The following is a 16,324-nucleotide window of genomic DNA, read 5'->3' on the forward strand; positions in this document are numbered from 1 at the left end:
CTAAGTGACGCCCATGTCATGAGGGGCTAGTGCCTCAGATGTCATTCAAAGCAAGTCCACCTCTTCCTTGCTTCCATAGAAGGCGGGTGGTCTGGTGAAACACTAACTCATGCTACTCAAGAGAACCGGGGTTATATACATAACCTGAAGTTCTCTTTGATAGCATTTGTTTCGTGTCTCACTATAGGAGGAAGACTAACTCCCAGATTGACAGACATGCCTGCTGAGAAGACAACTGTCACCAATAGCACTTCACAGGGGAGAAGCTCCCACCTGGGAAGACAGAGGACTGAATGCACCAGGTTAGGCGCTGTTACATCTAGCCTGTAAAACCTAGCAAATGTGTGAGGTGAGGCCCACCATGCAGCTGCACACACCTCCTGGATAGAAACTCCCTTAAAGAGAGCCCATGAGGTTGCCAGACCTCTAGTGGGGCAAGAGGCTGAAGACCCCTGCTAGTGAAGGCCAGGGCAATTGCTCCTACTATCCAATAGGAAAGGCGCTGTTTATACACAGGATTTCCCATATGTGGGAATCTGAGGTGAAAGGCGTGGGTAAAAGGCCAGCAGTTCTACAGAGGAACATGTGCCAAGAACCTTTGGGATAAAGGCAAGGTTGACCTTCATATAGAGTTGTCTTCAAGGACAGAAATGTTAACTCAAACCTGTTCCAGGGATTCAAAAGGGAAACAAGAGAATGCAGCTCTAAGCACCACTTTTCAAACACACGCCACGCTCTAGAACAGTGACTAGCGTCGATAACACTGTGGGGAAGCCCCACAGTGTTCAGGTTAAACTACTCACATAGAGCTAGCCTCTCTAGGTGGGGATGGAATATTTCCCCCCATGCAAGAGACAGGAGGTCTCTGCGCAGCAGCTGAAAAATCTCCACCAGCCAGTGCTTCCCTGGGCAGTGTGGGGCTATCAGGATGACAACGTGACCATTCTCTCTCGCTCTGGGCAGAGTTGGAGAAATGAGGGCATAGAGGAGGGTTCTTGGAGATTGTGAGCCACAGCATCCATCCCCAGTGGAGCTTTCTAATCGTGCAGGGGGGAAAAAACAAAACAAAACAAAAAAAAAACGGGACACTGAGCATTCTCCAAGTCCACAGTCGCCTGATCGAATTGCAGCCAGATCTGCTTCACCACCTCGGGTGAAGCTTCCAGTCTCCACACAGTGAGTTGCCCCTAGAGAGAAGATCTGCTCCAAAGTTCAAGATCCATGGCATGCGAGTTGCTCTCAGAGACAGCAGGTGAACACTGCTCCAGACCATCAGTCTGTGTGCCAGTGTGTGTAACTTGGGGCACTGTCTGTTGATGTAGGCCACAAATGTGGAATTGTCCGATCTCAATGAAACATGATGACCTCTATGCCAAGGCAGAAAATGTTTTAGCGACAGGTGAACTGCCAGCAGTTCCAGACAGTTTATGTGGGTAGAGTACATGTGAGAGCCCCATCCCTCATTCACTGCTCTGCCTTTGTTAGTGCCACCCTAGCCAACCACATACCACATGTTGCCATATACTTTTTTGATTGGTCAACATGGTACACTTTAACACCAATAGGGAAGGGGTGTTTTTTTTCTTTTCCTTTCTTTTTGCTCTGCAAGCGGAGAATTCTTGCTATAGCACTGTAGTTAGAAAACACTGTTTCTACCATTTCTTCCAGGAGTAAATACCACTGTTTTATTCAGAAAAATACACCGCATGTATTTTTTATCATAACTCTGGGTTTACATGGCCGATCAACAATTATAAATTCATATACAGTCCACACATCCACACTTTTGAAATGAAGAATCTGGGTCGTTGCATCTTGTTGCTGTGTCATCTTAAATTGGTCATGTGATTTGGACGTGCCAGCGTATCCATCGACTGCAGAGGGTTAAACAACTCTATGGTGGGAGAGGTTGGTTTTGATTTGGTTTATGTTTCCTTTCCTTTCCTTCTTTCTTTTTTTTTTTTAACCGTTCATTAGAAGTCAACATTTTGATACAAACCAATGTGTAATGTCATGATTAGATTTTCCTGTGGGACTGAAAAATTATTTTATTTTTCATTAAAAACCCTACCTTTTTTCATTATTTATTATTATTATTTATTGAATTTCACATTAATCTAAAATGTTGTGACTATATGGAATCTGATAGTTCTTTACCTGTCCTGGGGAAAGATGAGCAGCTGTTCAGAGTTGTAGAGCTCCTGCAGTACATTAGAGAGGAACTGGCCCCACCAGCGCTCGCCTCCACAAAGCTGCACCAGCAGCAGGCCGGCATGAAGTCGGATCTTGGGCGTCCCACTGATGCAAAGATGTTTGAAGAGCTCCTCACAGGCCTTGGCATGGAATGTGCTCTGGAGCACCGAGGGGACAGAATGGCCTAAAAATACCCATAAAAATGAATCAATCATGTGTAACAGCGTTTCAATCCACACGTTACTAACAAAGTCATCTGTGAAATGTACAACTTCACTAAAAAGCAGATCCAGCAGAGTTCAGCTCACCATTATTAGAATGCAGCAGGCTGAGCAGTGTGTCCAGCAAGTAGCGGATGATGGTTCTCAGTTGCTCTGTGGAGGAGTTGTGAACTAGCTCCTTTGCTTCCGGAGCCCCAGCTGCTGAGAGTGACTTGCGGCTGGTACCCAGTGATACACGCAACCGCTGAACCGCATGGTGAGCCAGGTTAAGCTGTAGCTGCAGCTGGATGCAGTCCTGGTAGGCTGAGAAAACACGCTGATCTTCCTCAACAACCTTATCTGGTTTTCTTAAGAAGTACTGGGCATTGTTGGCGCTGTTGAGAGGTGGCAGGTCGATGTTCTGCAGAAGAGTCTCTAGCCGATGGCAAGCTAGATTATACCTGGTAAATAAATACAAAATTGGAAAATTCACAACACCACCAAAAAATTTACAAACTTCTTTTGCAGATGGTAAATGGTAAATGGCCTGTATTTATATAGCGCTTTACTAGTCCCTAAGGACCCCAAAGCGCTTTACATATCCAGTCATCCACCCATTCACACACACATTCACACACTGGTGATGGCAAGCTACATTGTAGCCACAGCCACCCTGGGGCGCACTGACAGAGGCGAGGCTGCCGGACACTGGCGCCACCGGGCCCTCTGACCACCACCAGTAGGGAACGGGTGAAGTGTCTTGCCCAAGGACACAACGACCGAGACTATCCAAGCCGGGGCTCGAACCGGCAACCTTCCGATTACAAGGCGAACTCCCAACTCTTGAGCCACGATCGCCCCTCAGATGAAATCACTACATTATTTAAGTTATCCCAGGTGGACCTTTGTCAAAACTGGAAAGGCACCTAAAGAAAGCTCCAGCCGATCCAGGAGAGAAGGACAACCGCTGCCCAAGCGAACCCTGTAGTGATCCCATATGTGTCAGGAGTATCGGAGCAATTGAGACACATTTTTTCTAAACACCGGGTCTCTGTGGCTTTTAAACCCCAAAACACGCTGCGCCAAAAATTGGTCCACCCCAAGGATCGGGTCCCCCGAGACAAACAGAGTAACATAGTGTACGCTGTTAAGTGCCAGGAGGATTGTCAGGATTTATACATCAGGGAAACCAAACAACCTCTGGCGAAGCGGACGGCACAACACAGAAGAGCTACCTCGTCAGGCTAGTGGACACTCTTTCAAAGATGAGGATGTACACATCCTGGACAGGGAGGAACGCTGGTTTGAGCACGGAGTCAAGGAGGCCATTTACGTGAAAAGGGAAAGACCATCTCTGAATTGAGGAGGGGGCTTAAGGGTACAGCTTTCGCCATCTTACAATGCTATGATTGCAGCCATTCCCCAACTCTGTGAATGGTACTCATGGCCATTGATCAGTGGTCTTTGATCAGTGGGTTTTGGTCAGTGGTTGTTGATCAATAGTCATGAGAATTTGCATATTAAGATTAAGGAACTGACCTCCCAGCCCATTGTTCCTTCAGTGGGCTGGGTTCAGTCATTGTGTAAATGTACTGTTTATAAGGTTGGGGAAACCTGCAGTCAGCTGAGACTGAAGAAGTCACTTGGATGAGTGACGAAACGTTTCTCCCACAAAATGCTACGTCCAGATGAGCAGAATCAACTTTTGGATATTTAAGTTCAGTTTTACTAAACATAGTCAGGCCTAATTACTGGCAGACCTGTTGAATCAAGAAACCACTTAAATAGAACCCATCTGACAAATTGAAGCAGACCATGATCTAATGAAACAAAATCACTGATGTCTATCAGTCTGAAAAGGGCTAAAAGCCATTTCTTAAGCCTTGGAACTTCACTGAACCACAGTCAGATCCATTATACACAAATGGAGAAAACTCTGAACAGTGGTGAAGCTGGTGAGGCTGCTCTGCTGCCTCAGCACCTGGAAGACTTGCTGTGGTAAATGGGACCATGAATTCTGCTGTCTGGTTATGATCTCAAGCTGAAGCGTACTCGGGTTTCACAGCAGGACAATGGTCCAAAAGACACCAGCAAGTCCACCTTTGAATGGCTTAAGAAAAACAAAATGAAGACTTTGGAGTGGACTAGTCAGAGTCTTGACCCAGAATTCAATTGAGATTCTGTGGCATGACCTTAAAAGGGGGGTTCATGCTTGAAAATCCTCCAATATGGCTGAATTACAACTATTCTGCAAAGATGAGTGGGCCAAAATTCCTCCACAGTGCGGTAAAAGACTCTTTGGGAGTTACTGTGAACACCTGATTGCAGCTGTTGCTGCTAGGGTAACCAACCAGCTCCCCTTAATAATAATAAACTTCATTTGGAAACTGAATTTTGTGTTTATTTGTGTTATCATTATCTAATAATTAAGTTTGTTTGATGATCTGAAACCTTGTGATACACGTAGTGATATAGAAAGTGTGATATACAATATACACAAACATTAGGAGATCAGGAAGAGGTCAAACTCTTTTTCACGACATTGTAGTGCTTTATACATGTCTTGTTTAACCATTTCCATCTAGCATTCACACACATTAACACTGTGATAAACACATCGGGAGCAACTTAAGGTTCAGTATCTTGCTCAAAGATATTTGGCATGCAGGCTGGAGTAGCCAGGAATCAACTCACCGACCTTTCAATTAGGAGATGACCTGCTCAACCTCCTGAGCCACAGACACCACCAAATATCTCAAGTCTGTTCAATGAAGCTATAGTCAAACTCAAATGAGGCATCTGTATCTGCTTTACTTCCTGTCTCACCTGCACTGGATGTCCTCCTGCAAAGCCACCATCATGGTCAGGTGTTGATCCACATCTGGCTGACTGGCAGCTTCGCTCTCTCCCCGAAGAGGATCATGCATCAGCTTCAGTTCACTCTCCCAAGGCAGGATATAAGTGTGGCCATAGTAGAAGCCCAGTGGAATCTTAGCACGAGCATTGGTGCTGCCATAGCGCCCAATCACAGTGATCTGAGAATATGAGGCAGCCCACAATAGCAGTATTACATCCATCATTGCGGCAGATTTTTAACTCAACAAAGAAATTTAAAACATCACGTAAGCCAACCCACAACTCTGCCCCAAAGTAAAACAGAGAGAAACAGACCTTCATGAACCTGCAAACAGGTGGTGGCAGCAGGTCATGCAGAATGAGGGAGTGGGTGCTGATGTCTGTGGCCACCACCAGCCTGCGGCCATCCACCTCCTCACCCAGAGTCCAGATGTCTATGGACAGAGAGGCCAGGTCGCCACAGGTGGGGATCAGAGCATCCGTCAGCAAAACAGGACGGCCAAAGTCCAAAGTTACAAAACGGCGAGCTCCTGGGAGGAAAAACATAGCACACTCATGAGCAAGCTCAGTTTATTTTCCACAAATATTTAATTTGACGGTATTTCCTAACGTAATTAGCAACAAATGAAACATGATTAAAACTTTCAGAAAGTTTCAGAATCTTCCAGTCTTAAAATATTGACATTTAAGCACTAGGTTAGGTGGTCAATATGGAATAGTCCTACATGACATACCCGAGTGCATCCGCTCTATGATGATTGACTGATGTGGAGGAGGCTGCAGGAAGTGAGATGCCTGGGAAATGGCCAAAGCCAGACCACTGCCCATTGGGCTCTGAGGCAGAAAGAGAGACATTTCTCATTTTACTGCAAAGCAATCTATCAAGTTAGATAAATCTATCTAGATCTAAAATCATTTGTTGAAAGTGATATATGCAGCAATAGCTATATAAATATCCCAATGACTCAGGGATAAATAGCCACAAAGCATGGAGCTACTTGTTACTAACTGGTTTGGCTTTCTGTGTGTTCTTGTGTGCAGCCAGGTTGACAGGCCCAGGGTCCATCATGGAACCAGGGAACAGGTGAGCCAGCTCAGCACTGAAGGCTGCAGAAACCACCTCATTGGGGGGTGTGAGAGGAGGGGTCATGAAGAGGGGTGTGGTTTTAGGTGTTGGGGGGATGACGTCAGAAGGATGAATGAAAAAGCCTGGCGCGGAGGAAGAGTTTGAAGGCACAGAGTTGTGTATAGGTCCCACGCCTGAGGCAGCAGCTGCTGCTGCTGAGGTGGTCTGATGCAGCTTAGCCTCCAGCTTGGCCTTCTGTTTACAGCATACAAAGAATATTACAGCCACAGGATAAAAACACTAGATTTGTATTAGAGCAACATGGCAAACTTTAGAGAAATCCAAAACTGGAAAAAGCTTTCAGCATTTCTTGTCTTTTAATTTCTTGGATCTCTTCAGTTTTGTGCAAACATTTAGTGTCCAGTCAGAACATGGTTTCCACAGCCATGAACTGTGGTTAGGTTTTTAAACTGTATCAAGTCCTTGCTACAATAATAGCATTTCTCGGTGGAAGAAATTAACAATCTGTAACATTTGGCTTCATATCCTTTATGAACCTTTGAGACTTTTTCTTACATCATCATGTCATAAAGATTTCTGCTAAATAAGTTTTATAACTTGGTCATTTGGTTCTCAGAAACCAGTGCCAAACAAACTCCTATTTCATCACTTCTCTACCTAGTGTGTGATTATTTACTTTTGAACCATTTCTATTCTGTTCTATTGTGTTCTAATAGCTAGTCTGTCTTAGGGTAAGAAAATGCTAATATGACCGCACTCCTGTCATTGAGTTTTGTTGAGCTCCTGCAGCTTAAACAGGCCAGATAACTGAACTAGTTCTTCACCTGCTGCTGCAGCTTCAGCAGCTGCTGTTGCTTCTCCTGCAGGACCTGCAGCTGCTGCTCTGCTGACACCATAGCATGAGACAACGACTGGAGAGCCACCTGAGCTGCAGAACTCAGAGCCGTAGAAGCTTCTCCAACCGTTCCCGTTGACAGGCCGCCCACTGTTGGGGTCACACCAAATGTACTCACTGGAAACAAAGAATACAACTTCAAGAAAGGACAGTTCCCATACTAAAACCTCAGCTAAAACCAAGCTAAGATCAAATGGTTACCAGTGAACATGCTGGCGTCATCTCGCTCCACCCGTGTGCCATCACTGGTGGAGATACAAGTAAAGTGCAAAGGTTCCACCTCCAAGAGTCCTGTTAATGCTGTGAAGCTGCCTTCTGCTGCTGCACAGCTGCTCACTTTTCCATTCCCTACGAAACATACAACATTCAAAACTAACTGAAAAAAAATATGCTTAACAAGCATTTGAGTTCCTCCTTTCACCCTTAAAACATAATGCTCTTTTTAATTTTTTCCATAAGCACTTGGTCAGAGTGGGAAAGAAAGATTCCCTTTTAACAAGAAGAAACCCCCAGCAGAACTGGCAAATGGAGGAGCAGCCAGTTGCCGTGGCTTGTTGACGGTGACTGGAGAGGGTGCACACACACACACACACACACACACACACACACACCAAAAAACCCCACACTTTTTAGTACAGACCTATTGCAGCTTAACTAAGGGAGGACTCAGGGGCACCTTATTCAGCCTCCTTTCAAGTTACCCTGTGGAATTTTATTTCAACAGAAGTGTCTCCACTTGATGGGCTTCAAGGGTTTCTCAGTTTACTAGCTTGCTTTTTTTTGCATAAAGCTTGACTGGAATCTTTCAGGTCCAGTGAAGGTGCAATTTTGGTGTGTGGATGGGTAGACCCACATAAGTTGCAGCTTCAACAGGAAAGGCCAAATCAGAAGTTGCAAAAAGTCTCACTGAAATCTGACAAGCCAAGAAAAGTCTGTAGTTTGAAATGATTATATAGTAGATATTATGAAACTGTTCAGTGTATATTTTGCACACTGTACTTTAAAAAGCCCTGCGAGGTAAAAGATGCTTTGAGTTTTTTTCCCCTCTCAACTAGGTGTCAGAGCAGACTTGGTCATTAAAATGTATTTCATTTTCACATTATAGAGCCTTCTTGTGATAAAGGAGAGCAGTGCTTTAAGATCTGCAAGTTCAGGTCAGTGGTCACAGAAAGAAATTCCTGTGAAGTTTTAGTGCTCATACCTGAGAGTATGTCGGAGAGGTCGATCTCATCAGACTGCACTCCGATGCTGCTGTTGAAGGCATTCTTACATGAGGAACCGCTGACCTCCAAGTCAAAGAGCACTGGGTCAAATGGAGAGCTGTACAGTCCGTACCTGGGAACGAATAGATAAACATCCAAGAAAGGGGGATAAAATAAGGTGACGATAAGATGAGAAAAACGTAATTTATGAACCTAGGGTTTAGACTAAAGAGCTATACAGATACCTGGTCTGCAGCAGGGCCTCCAGTGGTGTGAGGCGGTCCTGCAGCTGTCGAGAGATGGCGGTGAGCAGGGAGGCACAAGCAGTGCTGCAGTCTGCCAGGTCCTCCTCCTTCACGTAATTTAACAACACAAAGTACCAGAACACTGAGCCTGGAAGCCCACAGAAGAAAGAGGAGAGGGTAAAACATCAAGTCTGGACAGTCAAGAAACACAGACAAGGGAGAGTGCTAGATGTTGCTCAATCACTCACCACCAGTTGCTGCTGCAGGCAAGTAAGGCATATTGTCCAGCAGAGCCTTCAGAAGGCTCACGCCAAAACCCTGCTGACTTGGTTCTCCTTTCCCATTACTGTAACAAGAAACAAAACTACGTGCTTGTTATTTTATTTAAGTAAACCTAAAAAACAAAACACAAGATACCAAGAGAGAACACATGTTACATTACAAGAAATTAATAACCCCTAATGTAAGCCTTGACTTGTGGTAGAGCCCTCTCACCCTTAAAAACATAATGTTGGCTGACACAACGCATTCAGCAGAGCACCCATTACTTTCTTTTTATGCCGAATGTGAGAAATTAACTGCACACTCTGTCTCTCTTCCCTTTTCAAATAAGTGGACCTGCCTAACAAACAGCATCTTAGCACTCCATCAGTGAACAAGGCCTCTACCTTATGCGTGTTAAGTTGTAAATTTGCCCAATTGTAAAAGAACTGTCTGCATCTTTGGCTCAAACAGGCTTCTTACCTAATGCAAAGTGCAAGAAAGCGAGCACATTTGTGTGCTATACTCCGGCCAGCCTCAAAGAAACACACCCGTACAATATCGGTAAGCCTCGTCCTGGTTTTCACCTGCAGACTCTCCTTTCCTTCTTTTAGGCTAAAAACAGGACACAAAATGCAATATTCCAATTAGTACAATGTGAACGTGATGGTCATGTATAATCTAGAGCCCTTATGGTAATGCTATCTTATATCTGTATGTCTCCAGGTTGACTTCTACCTGCAAGGTCCATTGGAGAAGACCCCAGCCAGCCAGCACAAGATATCTAGGATGAGGCTCTGGGCATGCTCCGTGGCTGGGTCGCCCTCTGTTCGCCGACACAGTGCATCCAGCAGCTTCTCATGGAAGTCTGGGAACTGCAGCATTGCACAGCGTTGGACCCTGAAAACGACAGAGCAGCAGACACAGACCAGCTAACTTGTAAAAAACCACCACAAAAACCATCTAAGCAAAAATGTATCTGTGTTAAATGTTTAACCTGACCACAGTGCCAGCAGCACCTCAGCAGTTATCTGACCTTTCTTTGGGAATTGACGTCTTCTTGAACCTTCTGATTGTGACTGAAACTTCCTGAAGCAGGTCGCATCCTCGCAGGTTTTCTACTTTCTTTGATGGAGCTGAGGTTTCCGTCTTCACTGCGGAGACTTTCTCCTACACACAAAAATAAAAGGTAGCAAATACATGAATGTGGCTTTGTTTGGCATTTGGTAGTTTCACAAAGTCAAGGGTAGACCAGCTGTTCATTTTTTTTGGAATGTTTTTATCTTGGAAAACAAAATGATTGCAAAAACAAGACTTTTCATAGTATAAGAATTATTCAATAGTTCACTTTGGACCAATCAAGTTACATCTTCCGTTTTTTTCTTTATTTAAAAAATAAATAAACTCTCCACTTTCAGTGGAAACAAATGAGCCGACAGCCTCGGTTGACAAAACATATAGAAACATTACTCTAAACGGGCTGTAACTTGATGAAATCCAACACTTATGTGCCATCTGACTGGCTTAGGAACTGTAATTGTGTACCTTAGAAGCCTGAGCCCTTTGAAGGAGGGTTGACAGTGAGTGCGCTTTGGTGCCCTGAGGCTTGGAACTAGGCATTCTCACCACGGGGCGGGGATTCTCCTCCGTGCCCTTATCACTTACTGCCTTGATGTGAACCAGGAAAGAGCGGTACTTCCCTCCTGCCATGCCTGCAGCAGAGAGGGATCAACAGGACAATTGTAAAACACTGACACACACCTGTGTAGATGAATATGAACTGCAGGCTATGATCAGGAAGTCATTTCACATCTAACAGTCAGCATTATAACCATCTCACTGAATTGTTTATGTCACGACGATCTAGGAGTTTGACCATGAATTTCCAAATAAAGGGCTTCCAAAGTAGTTTGGAATACTGGTTTGACAAATTAACTTTATTGTCATCATTCCTATATTTACATCAACTTGAAATGAACTGTGTGTTTGGCAGTCTTGATGATCACCAATGCCACTGGAGAAACAAATATTAATTCTAAACCAGTACGAGATTCAGGTGGCTATTGAAACTGCTTTAGTCTGATATACTGAAAATTAAGACCTGGCTATGTGTTTATTACCTTTTACCAGCTTGGGGCTAGTGAGGCTGAGCATACCAGCATGGCCAGAGAGGTCTAGCCCACTGGCCAGCCATACTGGACCACACAGGATGTCCTCCTTGTGGTCTTCCAGGAATGGACACAACATGGAGCCTGCAATAAGCATATGAAACCACAATTTTATGTTTACATACAGTTTATTTACAAAAAGAAAGAAATAATTTCAAAGTCGAATCATCATCTGAAATGAAAGGTTCTAGGTGAGTGATCATCTGCAGGGCAAATAAGTGTTTATAAATTCAAACTGCCTAAAATGTTTGACCTGATGTCTCCTCTATGTCCATGAACTGGATGTCCTCTGTGAAGTCTTGCATTACAGGTTGGCCATTTCTCTCCCCATTTGCATGAAGGACATTGGAAAGAGGGAACGAGATCTGCCTGTCCACAGCTGTTTCTGTTGAAGCGATAAGGAGTAATACTGAGATGTATAAAGTCAGTTCTATCTAGTAAGAATAAAATACATACTAACTGAATGAGAAATGATGAAAACTTCCCCCCAAAAGAAAGCTGCTTTAATCTGAAACACTGCTGGTTAAAAGCAATCATTAATTGTATAAAAACAATGTCCTCACCACTGACTTTGCCCAGCCCAGGTGCTTTGTTTTTAAGCAGAGTGACCTGGATCTGAGGAATGTTGACGATGTTGGCATTCAAGACAAACTTAAAGTCCACATGGCCCACCATGCAGGCCTTGGGCAGCACCAGTTCAAACACATGCTCATCCCAGCTAGAGCTGAAGACAGAACAGAGGTCATCATTATTAAAGAAAGTATTCCTACACGATCACATTATCAACCATTTCAAATATTAAGCATGTCAAGCTACACACTGACTCGTGAGCATACCAGTTGATGGTGAAATGTCTGTAACTCCAGTAGATGAGGAAAGTATGATCAAGATTTCAGATACAAAACAGAAACCAAAAGTAGAATTTGCTGCTCTAGAACTGTTGATTATAGCTGAGATTCAAGTACATATGATTCAAAACATGAGTTATGTCTAAGTGTGACTGGAACATGTGCGAAGACCTGACTAGCAAACAAGACTGACAACTGTTTTGATACATTAGCAGCAGATTCATAAATAAATATTCAAAATGTTGGTTATCAACTGGGAGATGTGTTACTGATACCCGGAACACAGACTGGTGACAACGAGTTGATCCGTACATGTCATTTCTATACGGTTTTGGATTTTCTACCCTGCGTGTCAGCTGGAGTGTACCTGTTGCTAGTGGGCTAGCATACTAAAGCTAAGGGTAAGAGCAAAGGATCTGATGATTTTACACCAACAGCTTCTTTTTTCTGTACATTTTTTTTACTTTAGCACAAACTCAAGTTGACTAAAATTAAAAAGCTTAGCTCGTTAATGCTTTCCCTGTCTGCTTCTCTTGCTCAATCTAACAGTTATCTAAGAGACTAAACTTGGCTCAAATGTTTGCTCCACCTCTCTTGTCTGCTCACTATGTGAGAGGTCCATTTACACTGACAGTAAAAGCAGGGAAGGGAGAAACCAGTACAACAGCACTAGTCGGTACTTAATACATACAAAAAAAGTTAGTATTTTGTTATCTTTGTTGGCAACAGGCAAAGATTTCAAGGAAGAGTGATTCTTAAAGAAAAATCTCCTCACAAACCTGTGGGACTGTGTTTTCTCCTGCAGTCTTTCACTTGTTAGGCAAATTTGCATCCCTACACTATAAAGCCACTAGCTCAGACATAACAGTACAGATAATTAAAACTGCTACCTGTCACTTTGAAGTTTCCAAGTACGTGTGTGCTGGGCTGCATCTCCATGGTGCTGCTGATGAAGGTGCTGTGGGTGGCGTCGCTGTTGTTGCTCCTGCTGCACCTCCACCCAGCACGGGGGAACTGTGGCTGAGAAGCGTGGGGTCAAAGTCTCAAAGCGTGTCAGCTCTACCAGGGACATCAGAATCTCTGTGGTCAGTGGTTGATCTACCAGTAGGTCCACTCCTAAACAAAGGCCAGAACACTTTTTAAGTTACGCATCAAAACTGATGTAGTGAATTACTGACTCAGTGTGTCTAGAGACAGGTCTACCTGTAATCCCGGGGCTAGAAGGGTTAGAGGAGGGTTTGGCCCCCTCAAGCAGCAGTTCAGCCCCTTTAGAAAGGGGGCCATCAATAAACATGTCTCCGTCATCTACATCTTCACACACACCTCCAATTTGAAGGAAATGAAGTTCTCCACCTTCAGGAGAGCAGAAACAAAAAAAACATTAGAAAAAGATACTCTAAAAAGAACCTCCAGTTTTTCAGAAATATTAATCCTTATTCAGGAGATTTTATGTTGTTTCATATAATAAATTCATATTAAATTATTGTTATTTTGTTCTAATAATAAATAAATATAGACACTGGTAGTAATTTCACAGTGAAATTGTTCAGACAAAACAATTCGAAGAACTTCTAAGAAAATTCTAACTGTCATTTACCTGAAAATTGTCTTAAATAATATGAAAAGGAAACAAAATGGTCTAATTTTTGTCCTGGTAATGCTTCAACTTTTTCATAACATTATGAAAGGCCACATAAGACCTTCTTCTGCTCTCAGACAAACGCCTCTGGTTGTGAGCACATAACCCTAAACCACCAGCAACTCAACCTTCTATTTCCAAGGGGCAGCCAATCAGCAAGTAGATCTTAAAGGATGGACCTTCAAGGGTAAACAGATAAAACAGCTTGCTTCATCCTTTGTTATTATTATGCAAAATGTGTTTAAGTGGCATAAAGATTAAATAAGTTGTTTTTCAATTAAACTCATGGAAGGAATGGTGTCTCAGGTCATTATGGATCACTGAAATCAATCTCGGACACCTATGATCATTAGTTTGCCAGGTGAGCCCAGTTAAAGGAAAAACTACTAAAGAAGGATGTTCCACATTATTAAGCAGACCAGCATTTTCAAGCAATATGGGAAAGAAAAAGGATCTCTCTGCTGCTAAAAAAGTGAAATAGTTGAATGCCTTGGACACGTTAATGTTCATGTAACGTTAGATATTTCACAAAAACATAAGCGTAATCACTATGATGTTAGGAGATTTGTGGCTGAATCAGAGCACACATGGGTTCATGCAGATAAAGGTACAATGAGGAAGGTTTCTGCCAGGCAAATACATCAGATTAAGAGAGCAGCTGCTAAAAGGCCATTACAAAGCAGCAAACAGATATTTTTGAAGCTGCTGCCGCCTCTGGAGCCCCGCAAAAGTCAAGGTGTAGGATCCTCCAGAGACTTGTGAGTTGTGCATAAATCTTCTATTTGGTCAACCCTAACCAATGCTCACAAGCAGAAATGGCTGCAGTGGGGCCCAGAACTACATGAAGACTAGTTTTCAAACAGTCTTGTTCACTGATGGGTGCAGTGCAACCCTGGGTGGTCCAGATGAATGGAGTCGTGGATGGTTGGTGGACAGCCACCATGTCCCAACAAGGCTGCAACATCAGCAAGGATGTGGTGAAGTCATGTTTTGGGTCGGAATCACGAGGAGAGAGCTGGTTGGCCCTTTAGGGTCCCTGAAGGTGTGAAAATGACCTCTGCAAAGTATGTAGAGTTTCTGACTGACCACTTTCTTCCATGGTAGAAAAAGAAGAACCGTGCTTTCCGCAACAAAATCATCCTCATGCAAGACAATGCACCATCTCATGCTGCAAGGAATACCTCTGCATCATTGACTGCTATCAGCCTAAAAGGAGAGAAACTCATGGTGTGGCCCCCATCCTCCTCTAACCGCAATCCTATTGAGAACCTTTGAGGCATTCTCAAGCAAAAAACTATGAGGGTGAGAGGCAGTTCACATCCAAACAGCAGCTCTGGGAGGCTATTCTGACATCCTGCGACGACATTCAAATAGAAACTCTCCAAAAACTCACAAGTTTCATGGATGCAAGAACTGTGAAACTGCTATCAAATAAGGGTTCCTATGTTAATATGTAACTTGCCCTGTTAAGATGTTTTTGATTAAAAAAAAACTTGATTTCTCTAAATATGAACTCCTAATGCTGCAGATTCAACAAATGACCATTTTCAATTCTCTACAATCTTTAAAGTGTTTTGAAACTGTGTGCTTAATAATATGGAACAGTGCATTTTAAGTTTTTTATTTTTGAAAAACATATCGTTCTCATTGGGAGGTTTGTTCAGTAACATTTGAATTACACTAATGGTTGATGACTCAAAAATTATGCTGACTGTCATTTGAATTGACTATTTCAGAAAATCAGAGAAAAATATCATTAGCAAAATAATTTGGAAGACAGTGTACTTATATATATTTTCAAGAACAAGGTCTATGTGCACAACTGTAATGACTACGGGGGATAAGGGATAAGGAGCTACATCATGAAGAAATAATCATAACTTGCATCTCTCAGGGAGCAAGAACATGAGGGGAAACAGCACCTTTGCATGGTTCTGGCTCATTCTCAGCTAATTCATTAACATACTCCTTGTGGTTAGTCTAGCTCGCTGCAGGTACATTGACAGGTTTCTCCTTGCCTTTGGAGTTGGATGAAGATTACCTGTGAGTCAATCGAGCAATCTGTCTTAAAGATATGAATAGGCATCTTCAGCCAGGACACAGAGGGACATGACATCCCATATTATATTTGCTGCACTGAGTAAGTTCAATGAAAGGGAATTACCTACAACAGATCAACAGTATCTAAAAATCATGTATTTAAGAGATAGGAAAATAAATCAAGATGAGCTGACAGTATAACTGCCTCTTTGTTACACCACCATAACAACCCTCTCAACCCTGCTTCCCCGTGATTTAACACCGCGGGTGTGATTTGCAGATGCCGTGCAGGTGCGTCCATGCGGCACCACAGACCACGCCCCACCACACATACCTACATTCAACACAGAATGGAACACCATGGATTGGCCTACCTACAGATCCTAGACCTCAAATAGTGTGGGATCATCTACATAGACAACAGAACAAAATCAAGCCAACATCCAAAGAAGAGCTTTGGAAAGTACTTCAAGAACCCTGAAGACTACTTAAAGAAATGACAAGAAGGCGTGCCTAAAGAATAAAAGACAACCATACTACAACATACAAATACTGACTTTTAAGCTCTTGAGAATTCTTTTTTATTTTTGTTTCAATAAATCACTGCACCAATGTCCCATTTTCCTTGTAGAATATAACGAAATCATACGTGGCTTAAGACTTTTGCAGTATAGCATTCCATTACACTGT

General features: G+C 43.2%; 1 protein-coding gene across 3 annotated transcripts in view; it reads right to left on the reverse strand.

The window, feature by feature from the left end:
- The window catches only part of birc6 (baculoviral IAP repeat containing 6), a 137,084-nt gene that overhangs the window by 77,168 nt on the left and 43,592 nt on the right, over window positions 1-16,324 (reverse strand). For all 3 annotated transcript variants that reach the window (XM_085478496.1, XM_085478497.1, XM_085478495.1), the window contains exons 11-30: window positions 13,159-13,308; window positions 12,846-13,071; window positions 11,671-11,831; window positions 11,361-11,492; window positions 11,060-11,191; window positions 10,485-10,651; window positions 9,976-10,109; window positions 9,678-9,839; window positions 9,423-9,554; window positions 8,927-9,024; window positions 8,679-8,826; window positions 8,433-8,566; window positions 7,433-7,579; window positions 7,161-7,348; window positions 6,259-6,570; window positions 5,984-6,083; window positions 5,565-5,779; window positions 5,220-5,428; window positions 2,502-2,854; window positions 2,158-2,377 (exon numbers count right to left, since the gene is read on the reverse strand). In XM_085478496.1, coding sequence (XP_085334622.1) covers window positions 2,158-2,377; window positions 2,502-2,854; window positions 5,220-5,428; window positions 5,565-5,779; window positions 5,984-6,083; window positions 6,259-6,570; window positions 7,161-7,348; window positions 7,433-7,579; window positions 8,433-8,566; window positions 8,679-8,826; window positions 8,927-9,024; window positions 9,423-9,554; window positions 9,678-9,839; window positions 9,976-10,109; window positions 10,485-10,651; window positions 11,060-11,191; window positions 11,361-11,492; window positions 11,671-11,831; window positions 12,846-13,071; window positions 13,159-13,308 — 3,520 coding nt within the window. The remainder of the gene's footprint in view (window positions 1-2,157; window positions 2,378-2,501; window positions 2,855-5,219; window positions 5,429-5,564; window positions 5,780-5,983; window positions 6,084-6,258; window positions 6,571-7,160; window positions 7,349-7,432; window positions 7,580-8,432; window positions 8,567-8,678; window positions 8,827-8,926; window positions 9,025-9,422; window positions 9,555-9,677; window positions 9,840-9,975; window positions 10,110-10,484; window positions 10,652-11,059; window positions 11,192-11,360; window positions 11,493-11,670; window positions 11,832-12,845; window positions 13,072-13,158; window positions 13,309-16,324) is intronic.

The sequence above is a fragment of the Copadichromis virginalis genome, linkage group LG13, assembly GCF_057382275.1.
Source record: "Copadichromis virginalis isolate Kocher_CV1m ecotype Utaka linkage group LG13, C_Virginalis_male_GT1.1, whole genome shotgun sequence".
Taxonomy (NCBI): Eukaryota; Metazoa; Chordata; class Actinopteri; order Cichliformes; family Cichlidae; genus Copadichromis; species Copadichromis virginalis.